Source organism: Pteropus alecto, unplaced genomic scaffold, assembly GCF_000325575.1.
Source record: "Pteropus alecto unplaced genomic scaffold, ASM32557v1 scaffold25, whole genome shotgun sequence".
Taxonomy (NCBI): domain Eukaryota; kingdom Metazoa; phylum Chordata; class Mammalia; order Chiroptera; family Pteropodidae; genus Pteropus; species Pteropus alecto.
The window spans coordinates 9801547-9823441 of record NW_006441955.1 but is presented as its reverse complement, the minus strand read 5'-3'; the positions used below and the strand labels follow the sequence as shown (position 1 = coordinate 9823441).

Below are 21895 nucleotides of genomic sequence, written 5' to 3'. Positions count from 1 at the left end.
TCACGTCATCTGTGATTCTTTCTTGTAAGTCAGTTCACTGTGATATGTGTGTAGAGTTATAGCATCTACTATGGAACACGTAATGAATGTTGTAACAGATCGAATCTGGGTAAAAAAAGATATTTTGAAATTAGTGTCAGAACATATTCAGTTGATTCTATAAATGGAAATTATAACCTACCTCCCTTTCACATACTGGTTTTTTGGGGTTTTTTTTTTTTTTTTTTGAGTTATCTTAAAATTTAGAACATTGTAATGTGCAATATGAATATATACAATTAGGAATACATAAAAGTGATGGAACGTTGTTTAGATAGTTATGAAAAGAAAACTACTTTCTAAATGATTTTGGTCCGTTTTCATACATCCAGATTCCAAATGAGGAATGTGGGCTTTGATTTTGAGTCTTAGCTGTATATGAGGCTTTATTGTATACTTTAGAAAATAAATAAAGATGGGTCGTTGTTTTAGTTTGCTTTTTTTTTAATGTGGCAGTTGCTTGGAACACTAACAAGCAAGTTAAACAAAAGCAACTTCTTTTCCATTTTGATAATCTAGGCTAAATTTGGCCGAAGGTGGACTAAAATTGCAAAGCTAATTGGAAGTCGCACTGTATTACAAGTAAAGAGTTATGCCAGACAATACTTTAAAAATAAGGTAAGGAGAATATAAATATTCTAGTTAATAATGATAACATTTTAAATAATAAAGTTAGTAAGCAAAAATAGTTTTTAATTCAGGCATTAAAGTCTTAATGTTCAAAAATTTTATAGTCGAAGTATTTTATACTCATTAAATATTCTACAGTTTTTTACCTTCAAAAATCTGAAAGCTTATCTTCAGTGTTTTGATTATTCCTGTTAAATTGGTATTATGTTATTCTACTTCATTTCATAGTTAAATAGAACAAAATATTAATTACTCATTTAATATGCAGTTGTAAACATGTTAAAGAAAAGCACAATATATGTACACTATAACAGTAACATGTACTCAGTTTAATAGCATTGTATTTATCCTATTTTTTTTGTGCCAGTGATTAAATTTTAAAATCTTAATATTATGGTGGTTTTATCTTGATTTTTAATAAGGTAAAATTGGATGGTCCAGAGAAGGAAACTGCAAATCAGAAAAATAGCAGTTATATTCAGATTAAAAATGAAGATGAAGGCATAAAGGCATGGACACCATCAAGTTTAAGGGGACGTGCCGATCCCAACTTGAATGCTGTAAAAATTGAAAAGTTATCTGATGATGAAGAAGTAGATATCACAGATGAGGCAGATGAGTTGACTTCTCAAGCACCCCAAGAGAATCCTAGCAGTGATCTCTTATTAGACATTTCAAGTAGTAAAAGTCATGAAACCTGTCAAGGAGAATTTATTGCCTCTGACAGCCAGGAAGATCCCATTTCTAATTCTTCCAGAGAATATCTTCAGAATATAAAGCAAGGTGAAATGGAAACACTTTCAAGCTCAGGGATTACATTTTGGACTGAAAAACAAAACACCAGTGACAAAAAATCAGTTGAATTAACTGATCAGAAATGTAATGAACTGATGAAAAACTATGATAAACATGATGGAAATGGAGTAGTAGGTGATACCAAGCGGTTGCCTTCTCCAGAGCCTTGTGAAGTTCAGAAAGATGTGAGTGATAATGAAATGCTTTTTCATTCTTCCTGCCAAATGGAGGAGGAGAGTCACGAGGAAGAAGAGCTTAAGCCGCCAGAGCAAGAAGTAGAAATAGATAGAAATATTATTCAAGAAGAAGAAAAACAAGCAATTCCTGAATTTTTTGAGGGGCGCCAAGCTAAGACACCAGAACGCTATTTGAAAATTAGGAATTACATTTTGGATCAGTGGTAAGGAAGAATTATATTTTAGATGGTGTTTAAATGATACTATAGAGTATTTTAATTAGGCTTATGCAGAATTTCGTATTTTACATTGCTAATGATCCAGAGAGCTTTAACACAGTTAATATATTTCAATAGGCAAAACTTAAAATTTCTCACAGTGAAACTTGTTTTGTTAAGCTTTAGTAAACATTGTCATCTGTAGCTATCTTAACTCATCTGTCTGTTCATTAAGAGTGTTTGGACCTGAAAAAAAAAAAAAAAAGATAGATGATTGCCTTAAGCAGTTTCTTAAGACAATGTAGGAAGACACAGAAAACACTACTGCCCTGGTAAAAAGAGATAGTGTCTTTCCTAATTTATCATGTACTTTAAAGTGCAAAGGAAGAAAACTGTGGTGACAATAGTGTCATTAAATGGGGCCAGATTGCAGAATCCAGTCTCCTGAATAGCTGCCTTAAATGCTTTCAGCTTTGAACCCGTGGCATAATGTGTTGACAGTTCTTTCATCTAGCTTCATTGGGATACAGGAATTTTCTGATATATGAAGTTTACCCTCTAAATTGTCAGTACTTTTTACTTAAATCATTTAGTGAGGGATGGAGAACAAACCAAAAAAAACTCCGCACATTATTTGTTAAAATGCTTTGAAAATAATTTGAATTTTTTATAATTGTTTAAGACATCATTAAACATTCATAATTGTTATTGCTTGAGGATTGTGTAGGGCCCTCTTTACAGAGGGCTTCTGCTATAACCTAGGAAGATTATCAAGGAAAACAAACAACCAGCTTATTAAATCACTAACCTTCATTTTATGCACACAATATTAAGTACATTGGCTCTTAAAGATAGCCATATTCTAAAAGAAAGATTTTCTTGTTCCTGACTAATGGTTATCTTGAAGATGAATGAGACTGCTAAAAGTCTAAGTTCTGGGTAAGAGTGATATCAAAGTAAAGAATACTTAGAAGAAACAATTCTTGACATTTGCATAGTGCTTTACAGTTTACAGAAAGCATTTCTGTATCATCTCATTCCTCACAACAATCCTATAAAATAGGCAGGTGGTATTTTCTCCATTTGATAGAACAATTCTGAGGTCAGGAGAGGTGTAGGGACCTGCTTTGATTATACAGGCAGCCACTGACAGGAAGGATTTCAGTGCAAGTCTTGACTCTATAAGTCACTTTCACATTGTCTAAGTCTCACTATTAAAAAAGATAGATCTCTCTTGGTATTTAATTTTGATTTGCAAATAAGAAGATGATTGGCCAAAATTGAAGGACTTCAAAATAACTAACTCAAAAATGTCTATATGAATTATCAGTGAATACTTACTGTTATTTTAATCAAATTTCAATTGTTACTTTGAATTTTGGATTCTGAGATATTAATTTATATAGATATTTTAAATTATATAGCAGTAATTTCCTGATGTTACTTACCTTAGTTTATGAAACCAGTTAAATGTTTCTGTTTCAGTAGGTGTGAAAGCAAAAAAATGTTTTGAATAGGAACTCAAATGTTCTTCTCAGAAATAGAAAAGAGAGTGGTTAGAGACTGGGGGTGGTGGTAAAAAAAATAGAAGGAAAAAATGTTTTAAAAATAAAAAGTCTTGCTAGATTTGTTTGTAGCCAAAAGATCCTTTTCATAAAAGCACATGCAGTGGACTCCCTGTTTAGGAGAATGTAATAAAAATAGTAAGCAATACCATTACTGAATGCCTGCCAGATACCATACATTATATTTAAATCACCTCAATCCTCTTGACAACTTGTCCTTATGTTACAGATAAGTAAAAAGGACTTGTTAATAGGTCACATTAGATGAAGGTGATTTCCTGAGTCTGTGGTGTTAACTCATTTTCTCACTTCCAACTCAGAGCCATTTTATTCTACTTTGGATGCTTTCACCTCCAAATCTTGGCGAATCTTGCTTTCTCATCTCATTCAGGTCTGCTCAAGGGAAATTGGAAGCCTTCTCTGACCACCTGATCTACAATAGCTAACATTTCTCCTCCCTCTCATTTCTTACCATTTTTATTTATCTTCATAGAACTTACTACTACTGAAAATGTGATTTTTTTATTTGTGTATTGTCTCCTCCTCCTCACCTCCCCATGATAATGCAGGCTCCATGAGGGCAGATTTTTTTCTGTTTGTTCATTGTTAAATCCCTAACGCTTAGAACAATGCTTGGAATACAGAAGGCACTATTTGTTAGGGGGGAAAGATTGAATGAATGACTCATCATTGTATCATGAATACATGTTTTGAAGGGTCTTACCATTTGTTCAGCACTGTACTAGATTACTAAATTCTGCTTAAAGCCCTTTGACCTGAGTTACCGTTAATTAACATTAATCCGGTTTTTAGACTTCTGCAGTTTTTTTGGTAGTCAGTTATACCATGCTCATTCCTGTTTTCTGGCCGCCTTTCATGCAATCTGTTTCCTTTTCTTTCAAGACACTCTGAAATCTCAGCTTTTCAATGGAACTTTTGATTCCCTCCTACATCACAAAGTACTTTTTACCTTCCCTGAAGTATTATAGAATTTATTTTAAATTTGGTTTCTGCTTAGGCCTTCTCTAAACACCCTATCTAAAATAGTCTGTGCCCGTTTTTCTCATTGTATCCATTTATACTCTTCCTAGCACTTAACTGCTATCTGACAATAAAATAGATTTCATTAATTTATTGACTGTCTCCACCATTAGAATGTAAGGTTAGGAACTTTATTCATCTCTGTATCCTTAGTGCCTAGAATAATGCCTCATGCAAAGAATATGAAATATTTGTAGGATAAAATCAAGACTGAATAGGAAATACCTAAGTTGTATGATTTATCTGAATACTTGGTTTATAATGTCTGTTTGAATCCTGTCCTTTTCTAGTAAAGTAAGTGCTTTAATTTCTCTGACCTTTTTTTGTTTCCTCATCTCTAAAATGAGAATCTTATAGAGGAGTTCTAAGGATTAAGGATGTTAACTCTTGGTACAACATCTGGCATAAGCACTCAGTAATTGTTTGCTACTGTTATTAAGTTCTGTATTACTCTTAAACTTTATATTGTACCATCTAACATGGTACATTAAGTATATTCAGTAAATATGTATTTGATCATACAAACCTCATTTCTTTCATAGTCTTTGGGAGTTTCTTGATTCCTTTGATACAAAGAATAGATATAAAGCTTGTAATATCTGTTTCTGTGTTCCACTGAGAGTAAGCACTTAATATTTATTGGCTTAATGATTAAAAACTAGTATAAAACTTTTAAGCATTTTAAGGTAGTTGATAATTAAAAGATACTGTCCAGCAAAGTAAAAGTAGATGAATTTAAGTAACATTAAAAATTGGAAAAGTCTAATACTAAATACTTCCAATATATTATCAAAGTTCTCTTTTTATTCAAAGATTTAGGCTTGACTTTGGAACTGTATATAAACAAACTTCTAAGTTAAAAGTCCTGGGATAATGGAAGCTATTGAATTTAATATCGGGGAAGAAATAATACTTGTAAAAATCACACTATACTTATAAGTTATTGTATCATTTAAAGATATTTTATTTCAGAAAAAAGTACACTTATGTATCAGCATTGTATTTACTACACATTTACGTATTGAGGGGATAAATTTTTAAGATATTTCAGATATTAAAAGTTTCCCCCGGAAATCTTTTTGCATGTTTTTATCCAAAATAATTGTATTTCCATCTCTTAATTAGGGAGATATGCAAACCGAAATACTTAAATAAGACCTCAGTACGTCCTGGCCTGAAGAACTGTGGGGATGTTAATTGTATTGGACGGATTCATACATACCTCGAGTTGATAGGAGCAATCAATTTTGGATGTGGTAAAAATAAAAACCCAACAACATCTTTTATTCAACATTTTTATCCTTATGGCACCTTTTAATTTCTTTGATGGTTAGAATTCAAGTTGATTTAGGTGTAGATATAGAATTCAGAGAGCTACTATAACATTATGGAATAAAAGTATTGAGATTTTGCTATAAAACAGATTTTTGTTGATTAAATTATATTTCCCTTTGACCTATGTGAAAATTAGCGGTGTAATTTTAAAGAAAATATATTCAGTCTAAGTGGTAGAAATAATTTAAGAATGCAGTTCTTTGTCAAAAGTAAAATTATTTTATGAAAAGTCTAATAGCTCATTTAATTTGCAAATACTGTATTCATGCTAGAAACACTGTCTAGCAATGTTTAAATAAAGGGAATAATTTATGAGCCTCTATACTTAAATGTAATAAAAGTGCCAAAATATTTTTCATGAAAGAAAGTTTTCTTATCCTAGTTTTTTCTATTGTAAGAGTTGATAAATATGCATATTTTAAGTATATTATACCCTTTTATTAACATGACACAAACTTTTTGAAAAAAAGTAATAACCGTAGTTGCAAAGTGATAAAGTAATTAGAACCTGTGTCTATGAAAAGACAACTAACCAGAAAACTTCCTGTCAGAGATGGTTTTATTTTATATAGATAGAATTTACAGTCTGCCATGGGGTCTCTCCATTTTAATGTCTTTATTAAAAGCAATGTACATTGGGACTGGCTTTCAGGAAAACTAAGGTGTCATATGACGCTTCCTTAGCCACTAAAAGAAAAACAAAATCATGTTTTCTGTATTAGACTTCCGGAGTTGCAAAGTGAACTTAGCACTTATTTAATCAGAAATTAAACAGATTACCCATTTCCTAAGTATCACATTTTATTGAGGTTTCCTTATAATAATAGCATTACTTTTATGTGAGAGAACTAAGTGGCACATAAAATGTGTGATTGTTGAATAAGATAAAATTATAGAAGCTCGGGTATAAAGAAATTTAGAAATTGGCTTAGCTTGTATAGTCAGTGCAGATGTGTCTTCCTATTTAACAAATGAGTTTCATAAAAAAATAGATTGTTTTGTTTTTTCTGAATTCCAATAGAACAGGCTGTATATAACAGGCCACAACCAGTTGATAAGGTACGAATCAGAGACAGAAAAGATACAGCAGAAGCATACCAACTTGCCCAGCGTTTGCAGTCCATGGTAAGCAGTCACCTTCCTCACTAAATGATTTCTCTAAATTGCCTCTTACCCTATTAAGTAAGGTATGCCTGCTTCTCAACTATTTAACAAATGGCCATTTAATGGAAGAATATGTTAGCTGTTGTATTTCACCTTAGCCATTCACTTTTCTGGTTTCCATTCAATTTCATGTAGGTTTATTTACTGTGCACAAACCAAATAAACCTCAGAATTTACTGGCAAACTTTACACAAAAGCGTAATATTTTGCTAAGATGGTCTTAGACAGCTTAGTTTTGATTTCTAAACCTAACATTTTTAAAAACTATACAGTTAAGCTCTTTCAGTTATTTTTGTTTGAAATTCTTACTATAAGATTCAACTTTTTGGAATAGCTATATAAAGTATGTTAGCCTTTATCTTTTTAATTCTTGATATTAGTGAGTTTTACAATATTTAAAAATTCATGAATCTTATTTAAAAAATAAGTGATCCAACAAGTGTCCTAAAAGGCAAAGTCGTATCGTGAACCAATAAGATAGATTAAATTGGTAACAGGTAAGAAAGTATAGATGCTAGAGCAGATATCTTTCTCAGAATATTTAGACTGAGAGTATTTAAACTCTTTCTACCTAGATTTACTTTAAGAAAGGATGTTTCCAAATACAATTTTTGGGATTGGTACTAGTTGGACAACAGCCTCTGGCAGCTAGTTTATTTTAAAGGCTTCGGTATTGAAGTTTGCAAACTTAGATGTTAGTAATCCAGTCATCCAACCTTGCAATTTTTTACTATTTGTATTAACTAAGCAATCTTTTTCTAAGGCTGAGATGTAATTATTGTGCTTCTGGTTTTCAATATTTTACCTCTTGCTGCGTGTTCTTGCAAGTTTTCTACCATAAGTAATTGAACAAGAAGTCATTTTGTTGGTGGTTCTTTTTGGTTTTAAAAGTATTTTTTATCTGAGTGTTTTAACTCCCAGAAAATTAAAGAAGAAATCCAAGTAGAATACAGAAGATAATCACTGATTAGTGAGCAGAGTACTAACTATTGAACATAAATTAATAAAGTAAAATTGCTGATCAGAGATTATAATATTTTAATGGAGAAGTTATTTTTTAGAAAGTTATCATTTTGATTTTGCATATTCATATGCTGCGATTTTCTAAGTTAATCTTATTACCTTTTGCTTTATTTTAATTTCATCACAGCGCACAAGGAGACGTAGGGTCCGAGACCCATGGGGAAATTGGTGTGATGCAAAAGACTTAGAAGGACAAACGTTTGAGGTAACTTTGACCTTTTCAAATGGCTTATTAGTGAAAGTTATTTTGTCAGTATATATTTGTATAACTAAAAGTCACATATATTACACTTTTTTACTATGTGTACATTATCTTAATTTGTCTAGAAGTCACTAATAAACAACAAAATAGAAGGCATTGGGGGTGCAGTTAACTAGGAATTTGACTCATTTTTTGCACTTTGATTATCTATTTCTACATTCCACTTTCTAGCTCAAGAATATCTCTCTCCCAGGGTGATGGGAAGAGAAGTTGGTATGCACAATTGATTTCAGTAAATATTTACTGAATGATGTTCTGATATATCAATTAAAATATTGTCCTAAACATTAGACATAGCTTGAATTATAAATAATAAAGTATTATTTCTACTAATAAAAACTATGTCCTACAAAGAAAATAGGCAATAAATGTATGTATACACCCATACACGTTCTATTATATATATAATTGGTTTGTGAACAACCAGCGCAGTAGAATGGAGAGTATGAGAGTGTGGATAACATTTCCCTCAAAGGAATTGTTATGAGAATTAAGTGAAATAAATGAAACAAGATGTGTGAAGCTCATAGTACTAGGTACTCAATAAACCTTGCATGTACCAGGTACTCCATAAATGTTGGTTCTCTTCTTTCTCTTTTCCCCATTCTCTGCTCCCAACCTCACACCTGAGCACTGTTCTGGGCACAACAATTCATATTATGTGGTTTCTGCCTAGAAGGAACTTAGATTTCTAGCAAGAAAGATATAACCTGTGGTAAATTCTATAACATTGGTCCCAAGAAATACAAAGTCCTCCCAGAGGATGTGATCAAGGAAGGTTTCACAAAAGATGTGCTGTTTCATCTGTGACGTGAAGGACGAACAGGGGAAACTTTCAAAATTTAGAAAAGTAGATGAGGGCATTCTAGGTTGAGGGAGTGGCATAGGCAAAGATATAGACATGGGGAAATACTAGACATTTTCTAGAAAAAAGTACATAGTTCATTTGGGCTAGCGTGTAAGGTTGGTAGTAGAAATGGAATGAAAAAGATTTATGTTTACATAGAACTTACTATGTATCAACCACTATTGTCACTATCGTCAGTATTTTACAAACATTAATTCATTTAATAATTTTCACAGTAACGCATTGAAATTGTTATTATTACTATTATTGTTCCCATTTAAAATGAGGAAACTAAACCATGGAAAACTTTAGTACCTTGCCTAGAGTCACCCAGCTCTAATGAGTAGCAGAGCCAGGCATTTTACCTCCAGAATCTGTGCTCTTTATCATTATGCTGCGATGTCTCTCAGTTGTGAAAGAAAACTCAATATAGTAGGACTTGGTGACTAAAAATGAAAAATAGGAAAGAGAAAAGATTCAAGTGGTCCTGGGGTTTTTGATCTTGGGTACCATTAATTGAAATGAGTAAGTCAAGAGAAGGAGTAAATTTTAAGTTTGGTATGGCTGTGTATTTTGGAACAATTTTTTAACATTTAGCATTTCTCTTTGTTAGTAGCAAGAAGGAGACACATCTATATAAACTTGTCTTGTTCTCACGTGCCCTTAAATATGGTTTTAAAGGAGTATTTTTATTCTACTTGTCTGTGGTTGATGGACTCTTTGATCAACTGGTGTTTTATGTTTTAGCATCTCTCTGCTGAGGAGTTGGCAAGAAGAAGAGTAGAGGAAAAATGCAAACTTCTTAAATCTTCAAAAGTGCAAAGACCCATAAAAAGGTATGTTATATATATGATTAGAAAATGTATGAAAAAAGTATTGTTCTTAGTAGTCACCTCTTCACTTGCTAAAGGCTTACTAATCAGCTGTTTGAAAATCTTTTCTAGAATTTTTTCAATATTCAATTTCTGATTCATTTCTAACATCGGCTATTTTTATGTGTTTTGAAACACGCCCAATAACTGCCTATTCCTAGGTTTCAAAAATTTTCCCATTCTCTGCAGCTCTTCAGAAAACATTGACAGTGCTTTCATATCATGGTTCTTCAGTGCTTAGGGATGCATATGCTCTCTTGCTATTTTCTATCTAGCTTGGCCTTTCATTTCTTTTTATTTGCATTGATTAAGCACTTTCTAGTTTAAATGTCTGTCTTCTCTATTCAATAAATGTTTTTTTTGAATGCCTGCTATATGTCAGGCACTATTCTAGGCTCTTGGAATACAGTATTCAGCAAAACCAATTGTTCTGGAACTAACAGTCTCAGGTAGAATAGAAATCCTGCTTTTTTTCAGTTGTGTTAACATGAACATTTTTCTTGTTTGTTTCTTTTTTTTTCTTTCTCTAAACATAGCCTAAAAAACCTTTTTATTATTCTTATTCTTTCTCTTAAACCTCAATTCTTTACTGGTCAAAAAGCCTTTCTAACATTTCTCTTAGATTTACACAAGCTTTTGTTTCTAGCCTTGCTTAGGTGCCCCTCTCCCTATCTTTTTTTTTAACAGTTTCACTTTAAAATAGTTTATCATAGTATACATTAATTTCCTTAGCATAACTGTCATTTATTCATTCACCAAATATTTATTGAGTCCGTACTGTATGCTGACCCCATTATTGTACTGACAGAAATGTTTTTGAGAAACTTCTTTTTTTCTTGAACTTTCAGGTCTCATGTCAGGAAATTGGTTAAATCTTCATTGAACGTTTTGAAATCTGCTTTCAGTGCAGGCCACATATCTGACTATTTACAATGTTCTCCTCATTGGGTATTAAAAGAAATTAAGACAACAGAATTATTTTTTCCCAAAGGTCCTATCATTTCTTTTTTTTTTTTTCTTAACAAATCCAAAAGAACAGTGCTGCTTTCAAAAGAGTTGTATAAAATGTTCTAAGAAATTCCCATTTAATATTTTTCTCTCTCAGATAGAATTTCAGTTTAGATTATTGATACACACTTTCAACTTTGAATAAATGTTATTTTCCTAATCTTGTTGTTGAGATTATAGTAGAAATATTTATTTTTCTTTTCAGCTCCTTCGATCCCTTCCAACTGATACCTTGTAATTCTTTCAGTGAAGAAAAGCAGGTACTACTTATGCATCACTGAATGCCAATAAATAATACCTCCCTGTCAAGCATTAAATATTTTTTTCTATGTATGCAAGGCATATGTATGTGAAATATCGGGTGAGATAGGGTATATTAAAGGTCAGATGAGTAATACAGATGGAAAATGAGAGGGAATTTCTTTATGCTTGGGTTTTAAATGGTAATTTTTTTAAGTCCTGTTCTCACTGAGCCTTGATTGGTGGTGAGACTTTGGTATGATTAGTAAAAGATAAAAGGGAGGACATTCCAGTTAGGGAGAACAAAATCTCTATTTTTATGCTCCTCCATTTTTTTTTTTATATTTCAGGAGCCATTTCAGGTGAAAGTGGCTTCAGAAGCACTTTTAATAATGGATTTGGTAAGGATAATCTATTGTGTTTACTTAGTTATTCTGATTTGTATTCTTGTTGTATTTTTATTGCAGGCATAAGAGTATGGAAGACCTGTATTTTGGATCTTAACTATCCTCTTTTACAAGGACTCTAAAAATAAGTCTTTTCTTTTGGAGAAAAGCCAAACAATTGCATGTTTCCATATTTTAGAGAAAATAAATTAATGTGAGTTTTTGCAGACTGTTTATCATCATTAACCCTATTTTCATTTCCTAGTATTCTTTGTCTGCTAGATAACTGCAACAAAACAGAACTCTTATAATTTGGAGTTTCCTTGTTTGGATTAAACTACCGAGACCTCAGATAGTTGTGTATTTGTTTATGGTCTTTTCCTATAGGAGGACCCAGAGTGATTTTTACTTCATATCCTTCTATCTTTCCTGAATAAAGAGAGCAAATGGTATTTTTTATTTCGTAAGTGAAAAAGTGGCCTCAGCCAGCCATGAAGATAGATCTGAAATCTTAAATCTCTGTGTACTGAACATCTGTGCATCTAGTTCTTCTCTTATGCTAGTTTATATTAGAAAAAGCACAGTTACCATACTTGTAAATGACTCTCCTATGATAAGTGGGTTGTATTCTGATGTTTTTTTGTCAGGTGATTGGTTTGTATGGGCTAAATCTATCTTGTTTGTCTTTCAGCATGCTCATGTTTCTATGGCAGAAGTGATTGGTCTATTAGGAGGAAGATACTCTGAAGCTGATAAGATAGTTGAAGTAAGTTCTCTATTGTAAAATTTTTAAATGTGTCTTTTCCTGCTGCCATACCAAATATTTTTATAGATTTCAGTGGATGTAATTAAAATACAGACTTTACCTATGATATGAATGAGAATATGCAAATGTAGAAAGTTATATATTCCCAAAAGTGACTTAACATTCCATATATTGAGCAGCTGTTTCCTTTCACCATGGAGAAAGAGAAAACAATGTCAAGCCTTGGTTTCTTTTGCCTTCACCAGTAAAAAGCTACAACTACTATGAGGCCAGGAAACGTGCTAACCTTATAGTTGAAACTTGGTATGCCTGATTCTGTTAAAATTATTATCATAAATAATAGGGGTCATTGAAAGAATATGTTTGTACAGGTATTATGTAGGCTAACCTGGAAAATAACAGTTATGATGACCTTGTTTACGTAGAAAAGCACATTCTGAATTCGTAGCATACAATCACACTTTTGAAGTATAAGTCATTTGTATGTTAAAGCCTGCCTAGGATACAGTCAAATAAAAGAAGTTTCTGTATCTATGTATGAAAGAACTAAAACATTAAAGTAATAGAATTAACAGAATTTCCGTGTAATCATATAAGGATTATTCCTTTTTAGATCTGTGCAGCAGAACCATGTAACAGCCTGAGTACAGGACTACAGTGTGAGATGGATCCTGTCTCACAAACACAGGCCTCAGAAACGTTGGCTGTAAGAGGCTATAGTGTTATTGGATGGTATCATTCTCATCCTGCCTTTGATCCTAATCCTTCCCTACGAGATATTGACACTCAAGCCAAATACCAGGTGTGTTCATAAGTCTTAAACATTTGGAAAATCAGCTGCTTTGTTTAATACAGACAAACCATCAAAGTAACAGTGATAATTACTCTCAGAGCCTTTAAAAATTGATGGGAACAATTAGGACAGGGGCTGGGAATAATTGAAATAATCAAACAATATATATTTTGCATCTCTGGGAAAAACAAAGTTTTGTTTTATTTTGCAGTTTTATGTTTGATGTGTTAATGTTTTTGTATAGGCAGCTATTTGTAAATTATTACCATATTGATAAAGATTATCAATGATGGGTAGCGAACTGATTAGTAAATACATTCTTAGCAAATAATAGATTTTGTAGGCCAGGTGACTTTTTTAAGGTTGGGTTGAATGCATGTTGGCCTGAAAAATTTAGCATACAGAATGAATATATAAGGCATTTTATTTAGTTGCTTATTTGGATGTTAAGATTTTAACACACCTTTATGTTCCCTTTTCCTCCGTTAGTTGTGTAAAATATTGGTGTGTATAGATACTGACTTTTAAATTTATGTACTTGAAACTAATTTTACTTTACTTTTTATTGTAGAGTTACTTCTCCAGAGGTGGTGCAAAGTTCATTGGAATGATTGTTAGTCCCTATAATCGAAACAATCCTTTACCTTATTCCCAAATTACCTGCCTGATTATAAGTGACGAAATTAGCCCAGATGGCTCTTATCGTAAGTTGTCAACAAAAACAATTTTATCCTATTTCTGTCTTTTAATCTTACAAATCAAAGACTTTACATCTAAGCAAAACTATTTGAATGGAAAATTTGTGCCCTCAACTGGAGGATTACTATTTGCATACCACGTAGTACAGCTACCTTCTTCCCTTTTAAGATATCCTTCTAGATTCAAGTCCCCACTGTGTTACCATGACCACTGAGCAAAATGATTGTGACATGGAGAAAAGTTATGGCCAAGCAATGTGTGTTAGGTACTGGAGACACTGCAGTAAGCAAAATAAATGCAGACTGGTTTTCTCTGTGATGGCATACAAATGAAAAAAAAAAGAGAGAAAAGAAAAAATGACCACCGACTACCAGCTTTCCATTACCTCTCGGTTTAGGCTTAATAATGCCGAACTCCGTATATCCCTTAGTTTCCATTTTATTTCAAGAAAGAATTTGGTTGGTTTAGCCCATCACATGAGTTGGTTCCTTTGGGATTTATGTCTATTGCAGTCTAATCAACTATTGACTGAGAATTCATGTAGCATACTAGAGGACAGAAGTGTGAATGGAAAGGAAGCGATTGGAAGAAACAGTTGACATCCCTAGGATATTTATTCTTCATTCTTACTACCACTACTCTAGTTTTCTGTCCTCTCTGGAAACTGTCACTGCACATTGTACTCTTCCCTATTAGCTCATGAGCTCCTTGAAGGTTGACATTATATTATACTCATTTTTCTATCCTTAGTTTCTAGCACAAAGCCTGGCATAAAGTAGATAGTAAGTGAATGTTTGTTTATTAATTTCTCTTCATTCTTAATGATGCTTTCCCATCACTACCTCTATGTCATTTACTTTAGTTGCTCTGGTTGCTCAGTTCTTTATGCATCTGCTACATTTGTTTCCTGTCTTCATGGTCACTTTGTCTTGGTAAATGATAATTTATCTATTTAGCATGTCTCACTAAACTGTGAGCCCCAAAGGGCTTTGTCTTTGTATCTCTAGTAGCACTTAATCATTTTCCCTGCACCTAGGAAATGGTCCATGCTCTGTAAGTTTTTATTGAATGAATAGTATTGATACTAACTTTATTCCAGAATGCCCATAGCACACATGTACATTATTCTTTAGCCAGTATAATTTTACAGAGTTGCAAAAGGAGGAGTCACAATTAGCTTGTTCTCAATTTAAAGAATTTCTTAATTTCATAATCTGCTAGATTTTGATAGTGAACCTCTACTCTGATGCTGTTCAATACAGTAGCTACTAGCCGCATATGATTATTTAAATTAATTAGAATTAAATGAAATTTAAAAATCAATTTCTAGAATTTCACTTCTAGCCAAAATGAAGTAACAAGGACTTGTCTGAAACAACCAAAAACTGGACAAAATAATGAGCCCCCAAATTATCTTAGCTTATTAACTTAAAAGAATTGCCAGGCATAGCACAAGGAGAAGAAACCTACCCAGAACCAAGCAAACTGAGTTGAGGTGATAAGAGGTAAGACCGAGGAAACCAATGCAGCTAAATTTTACAGGACAGAGGACCACAGAGCAAAAAGCCATGTAGAGAATACTCTGGAGATTTGTAGAAGGTACAAATTTAGTATTTATCAAGATATAGACCAGTGCAAGTGTGCAAAGAAACTACACTAGACAGGGGAAAGAATTACTTGAAAGGATTAAAGGAAACTCTACCAGTATTCACATAAGCTACCATTGGACAGGAACAGGTGTCAGCATTAATCAGTGTGGAAAGTTCTGTTGGGCAGAGCTGCCTCTTAATGGTCAATGACTTGACCATTTTTAACAAACACTGCTTGTTACATTTTATGTTTTTCACTACTCCTCTTGGAAACCCTCTGGTTCAAGAATTAAGATTTTCTAGAAGCCAAGGGATACCGTGTATATTATAGTACTTTTAACTTGAGTCCTTCCTTCCTTCCCGCCCTCCCTTCCTCCCTCCCTCCTTCCCTTTTTCCCTTGTTTCCCTCTCTCTGTGTCTCTGTCTCTCTCTGTCTCTCTTAAGTGTATTCTCAAATCCTATCCTTAAAATGTCTCTAATAATTAAGCATTTTCTATACTGGTAATAGCCAGGAAATTACATAGTGATTAGGTTTCTTCTGATATTTTAGTAACTAAAAATATTCAGCGCAAAAGGAAATTTTTAGTGGTTTTAGTGCCATTTTTTAACTTGGAAAATATAATTAATACTAAATAGAGCTGTATATCTCACACACACTGTGTGTGTGTGTGTGTGTTTGTATTCCCATGGTTTTCCATCGACACAAACTGAAAATGCATTTATTTGCCTCTCTTTATTCTCATTTTGACTTTCAGAGTAGGAGTTTCTCACTTGGATTCATATCTCAGCTCTGGTGTTTATTGATTATTTTACCTCAGGTGGATTAGTTTACCTCTTTCACATTCTTCTTTGCCACATCTGTAAAATGAGAAAAAATTACTTTGTTTACAGGGAGTTGTAAAGATTGTCGATAATGTGTATAAAGTGCTTAGCAAATAATAAGATCTTCAGTAGTTGTGATTATAGCTGTTGTCTGTGCTTACTAGATAATCAAAGTATATCAAGTAAATGATTATCACCAAAAGGAGTTTGCTTAATAGCTATAATGTGTCGCTCTTCTTAAGTTTTTTAGGGGAGAAATGAAATGGAGGAGAATTGAGAAATAAAAATAATCAATTATAATCAGGCTTGCTGTTCCCTCCTTCCACAAACCTGAAAGAGGTGGGCTGGAAAGGCTTTTTAGAGCATATTGACAAGCTCTGTTTTATTGGAAGGAAGTATAGTCATATTTTTTTTAATGCTTTCTGATTTGATATGCTGACATTTTATGTACTTGAAAGCCTTATGATGGCTTAAACCCAATTAAGAGGTAATATAATGGAAAGGTTAAGATTATAAACTCAACACAGACTAGACTACCTGGGTTCAAATCCTGGCTCTACATCTTACTAGTTATATATGCCCATGAACAGGTTATTTAACCTCTCTGTGGCTCAATGTCCTCATAAAAAAAAATAAATAAAAAGGACAATGTGGTAGATAGTTCATTTAAGTGGCCTTATCTATAAAGTGCTTTAAGTTTGGCACATAGTAAGCATTATATAAGTGTTATTATGGTATTGGCCTTTGGTAATGAATCAGCTGAGCTCTTTTAATACACCGCAAATACGTACCATTACACGAGGACTTTGAGAGATATGTGAGAAATATCTAAGTAGTCTCATCCTTTGGTATTTTTTTCCTTTCTAGCTGTGTACATGATGTCCACCCTGAGGCTGCTTTCTAGAGTTTAGCATGACAGCTTTGACTCAAGTACGGAATTATTCTTATTCCCTGTCTAGTCTTAGATTAGCACCTATCAGGAAGGTGGAATGAGTGTGGGCTCAGAGTCAGGCAGGCCTGCTAGGATTTAAAATTCAACCTCTTTCTCTTTACTAGTTTCAACAGGTTGTCTTAATCTCAGTTTTCTTATCTGTTAAATAGGAGTAATACTACCTACTTACTTTATAGGATTGTTATAAGCTTAATAACCTGTGTTTTAAAAAAAAAGTCACTGGAATAGAATATGTCTTGGTTTGTTTAGGTCAGTCTCAGTTTAAGCCCGTGGTTCTGATATAGTTATTAATAGTGCCCTCTTTTACTCAAAAAGTATTTTGGTTTGGATAATAAATTATGTGATCATTTTACGTCAGTTTCTTGAATAGAATTGTCATGCAAAGGGCACTTTTACTTTTCTTTATTATTGTTAATTGCTTGGCATTAATATCTGGTGGACCAAGTAGGCAATAAATGTTTAATGAATGCCCACTGTAAAGTTTAGGCAATAAATGTTTAATGAATGCCCACTGTAAAGTTTTGTTCAGCTGGTCTGCCAAATTTATGATTGTGAAAACAGTGAAGGGAATTTTAAGTAATTGAAAGGAGATTGGAGATTTAAGAAATAGTTGATGAATATGTGCTGCTTTATACTTTTTTAGGTTTACCTTACAAATTTGAAGTACAACAGATGTTAGAAGAACCTCGGTGGGGATTAGTATTTGAAAAGACAAGATGGATGATAGAAAAATACAGGCTATCCCATAGGTATGTGCAGTGGTTTGAGATGGTTTCACATCTGCAATATTTCTCATTAAATTATGTTTTAGAGAAAACCCAAGTTAAATATAAAATTGTGATATATGGCATCAGTGATAGTTTAATTACAGAATTGATTAATTTATAATATTTGTCTTATCAGTTTGTTTTCCTGTTTCTTCTAACAGCAGCGTCCCCATGGATAAAATCTTTCGCCGGGATTCTGACCTGACTTATTTGCAGAAAGTAAGCTGCCTTCATTTTAATTGGTTCTGTTGTTCACAGATTCTCAAGCTATTCATCTTGATGTGTTTTCTCATGATGCCTAATGTTTTATGGATACATTTTCTGTATATTTCCTTTATTGCTTTTTTTCTTATTAAAATTAATTTCTAGGAGATAATTAGTAATGTGTTTTGTTGCCCACACTTGCATATAGAAATAATAATATTTTAGATTAAATTTGTCAGTGTTAGCTGATAAATTTCTTAGCAGATTATTATTATACACAATAGAGACCATTTTTCTCATTTTATTAAATTCAAAAGCGTTGTATTTCCATTTAGCTGTAACAATTGATCATTTGTAAAGAATGGTAGTATAAATCTAACAATTAAATTTAAATGGTCATCTTACTTAACTTTCTGGTATGCAGTAAGTCTTGAATTCTTTTATTTCACATCTAGCGTTGTTTATGAGTATAGCGAATTAAGATCAGTAGACTGGCAACATTTGTCTTTTTTTATAGCAATTTAGAAATAGAAAACTTAAACATATTATTTCTTTTTAATATTTTATATCCCCTCCTGTTGTAGCCACTTTATCTTTGTTTTGTTGGAAGGTTAATATGCACATTTCCCAGGAAATATTCTAGCATTCTAATTTTGAAATGGTAGAGTCCTGTGTTTGGGCATAGATTTTTTTTTTTATCCTACGGGATTATTTTTGCTTCGTAAATGTAACTTAGAAACAAAAAAAAAAAAAACAAAGTCAAAATTTATCTAAAGTAGAAAGCATCACACCTGCACATCCAGTCTCAGGTTCGTTTCCTTACGTAAATCATAAAGGAACTAACCTACGCAGTCTTCAGCAATGGCACCCTGCACTCCAGCTGCATGATTACTGCACATCAGTTTATCTTCACCACATTTAAGGAGAGTGTTTCTCATTTGATCATTAGAAAATGTATGATTTGGAAAATGTGAGCTTTATCATTAACTAAAGATAGTAATGAAAACTCTCTATTTACACTTTTTGTGTGTTTAAATGTGAAACTTTTTTTTTCTCCCAGCTTTTGGAATGTCTGAGGAAAACTCTGAGCAAAGTGACAAATTGTTTCATTGCTGAAGAATTCCTGACTCAAATAGAAAATTTGTTCCTTTCAAATTATAAAAGCAAGGAAGAGAATGGAGTGGCTAAAGAGAACTGTACTGTGGGTCCAAAGGAATTGTTAATGTAATTATTTTAAAGTAAGACATTTTACTCTTGACACACGAGATCCTTTCAGTTACAACCTTGAAAATATTGTAATTTAATTAGCAGTGGCACAGATTTTGATATTTTTTTTTCTCTAGTTCATATAATCCAAACTTTGCCGCCTACATCATGTGATGAAAAAGAGAGATGGACTTGTTTTCATGAAGCGTTTGTAGAGAGGTGTGTACACTAGGGCCAGCCTCAGTGCTCCCGTCCTACCATGGCTGGTAAGCAGTGCCGTAGGCTTGAAGGGCTGTCTGCGTTTCTGTTGTATTCAGGTTAATACGTGGAATGTCTCTCTAATTTTTATTTCTCCCCAACCTAGCCATTCTGTTTTTGGTATCTCATGTCTCATTAGGAGCACTTCCATACTTTCCATGTGTTTTGGTAAGATTTGTTTATGATTGTAAATGAGCTCTGGATGGGTAGTCACTGAGATAATTAACATGGTTGAGCACCACTCATTTAATAACTCTAACAGCATGCTATGGGAAGTCAGGGGAAGCATAAGGAGAAAATCTTAAAACTAGAGAAGAGACTCAAAAAGACAGAATCAAATTACCAATTTTATAATTACAGATATTTGCTTCCATTTTTATTTTTAACAACAATGCTATAGAATATGTCATTTTCTCAGTTATCTGAGATATTATATGTAGATTCCAGGTACATACAATAATTAGTTTCACTGTATATCCACTTAATTAGTGTGTGTGTGATAAAACCTCATTTAACTGGAACACAGATAATCCTAACCCTCCAACTAGATTTTTTTTTCCTACTACTTGCTATCAGAAGAAAGAGGCAAATTACAGTAAAGTTTAAATAAATCAGAGATTAATTTTAAAAACAAAAAGGCCTTCCAGGACGTATTTCATATGTAGCTCAGTTTCATATACTTTCTGAATCTAAAACAGAGGTCAGCAAACTTTTTATGTAAAGGGGCAGTTAGTCAATAACTTAGGCCTTGCAGGCCACATTCTATCTCTCTCCAACATTATTCTTCATATTTTTTTACAACCCTTAAAAAATTTAAAAGCATTCCTAGCTCATAAGCCTCACAAAAAAACAAACAAAACAAACACTTTGCTGGCCGTTATCTTCCAACCCTTGCTCTAGAGAATTGCAAACATATAGAATTTATTTTCAGATGCATGAGCCTGAGACACTGAAAGGTCTTCTATCATTTTCAGACAACACTCAAAACAGTGATTTATATTCAGGTACTATGAGGAACTCAAAGATGGCAGTCCTCAGTTTAGAGCTTTGAGAGCACAATTTTAAAAATTATATTACTGTGTTTTTTTCTAATGATAGAGGACATTTATTTTATAAAATATTTTTAAAATAACAAACATAAATAAAATATCTCAATCTTGTTGTCTGTGAAACCACAGTTAACATTTTAGTATTAGTCCTTTACCTTTTTTTTTTTTTTGGATCATGTAGTTTTAAAACATCAAAAGCTGTGATATTTTTCTCTCTTCCTCCCTACTTCCTTTTTTCTCTTATCATATAGTCTTAGAATGTTTTTTCAACTGCAGAGACATACCCACATTCTTCTTACTGCCAACATTGGACTACCGAGGGTGGTTGAAGCCAGGGCCCAGGACGAGCACAGAGGACTTCTGGAACTGGGTGGCGGTGGAGTCAGTAGGGCCATTTGGGGGGCAGCGTCTCATAGGGGAGCCTACCTCTGGCAATGTTGACAGGAGTGGAGCCAGGACTTGGAGACATCCAAGTCTCTTCAGCTGGATTCAGTTCTTTTTATTGCAGTGAGAATAAAGTAAAAACTTAATTTTTTTTTCCAGCTTGGCTAGAAGAAATTGACACTAGTACTTTGCCAGTGTTAAACTTAGCTCTCTTTAAAAATCTAATCCCAAAGCAACATTGAAAAAAAAAAGAAAAATCAGTGGAACAAGATCAGTAAGATCAGTTTCCTTTCCCCTCCATTATTCTAGCCTTGTCTCACTGGCCCTATATTCAAAGCTGCATTATAACTTTCATGGGCCTTAGACACTTTTGCCTTCTTGGACCTCTTCTTCCATAAAAAATTAAAAACTAAAATATTACAATTGTATTTGTATAAAAATGAATGTAATATTATATATAAACATGTCCGTCATTCTAAAAGTTTTTTCTTCTGAATTGAAAAGAAATTAAAACATTTTCATAGGCCTTTCAGAATATTGTAGGCCTGAGGCATGTTGCCTAATAGATAAGTTGCCCCTGAAGGATGTCATTAGAAAAATGGCAGTCACTGTCCCTCCCCTGTAAAACTCACCTCACAAACCCTGGGGTAGCTTTGCCAAGAACATTGCAATTCCCGCAGCTTTAGATCTCTGAACTTGAACTTCATTCTTAAAACTCAGGAGTATTGCTGGGCATTATTCTCCTCAAAAAAAAAAAAAAAAAAAAAGGGGGTGAGTTTTGTTTTTCAGTTAGGTATTTTCTTTT

General features: G+C 33.0%; 1 protein-coding gene across 6 annotated transcripts in view; it reads left to right on the top strand.

Moving 5' to 3' along the window:
- The window catches only part of MYSM1 (Myb like, SWIRM and MPN domains 1), a 33660-nt gene extending 11803 nt beyond the window's left edge, over window positions 1-21857 (top strand). For 3 of the 6 annotated variants that reach the window (XM_015595216.2, XM_006919257.3, XM_025051929.1), the window contains 14 exons: window positions 559-657; window positions 1092-1864; window positions 5590-5720; window positions 6821-6924; window positions 8114-8191; window positions 9843-9931; window positions 11181-11235; window positions 11566-11616; window positions 12293-12367; window positions 12981-13169; window positions 13732-13864; window positions 17866-17971; window positions 18151-18208; window positions 19254-21857. In XM_015595216.2, the coding sequence (XP_015450702.1) occupies window positions 559-657; window positions 1092-1864; window positions 5590-5720; window positions 6821-6924; window positions 8114-8191; window positions 9843-9931; window positions 11181-11235; window positions 11566-11616; window positions 12293-12367; window positions 12981-13169; window positions 13732-13864; window positions 17866-17971; window positions 18151-18208; window positions 19254-19421 (2109 nt within the window). In that variant the 3' untranslated portion in view covers window positions 19422-21857. Of the gene's footprint in view, window positions 1-558; window positions 658-1091; window positions 1865-5589; window positions 5721-6820; window positions 6925-8113; window positions 8192-9842; window positions 9932-11180; window positions 11236-11565; window positions 11617-12292; window positions 12368-12980; window positions 13170-13731; window positions 13865-17137; window positions 17201-17865; window positions 17972-18150; window positions 18209-19253 lie in introns of those variants that run through there. The other 3 variants (XM_015595215.2, XM_025051928.1, XM_015595217.2) reach the window with 3 other exon arrangements.
- Window positions 21858-21895: the final 38 nt, after the last annotated feature.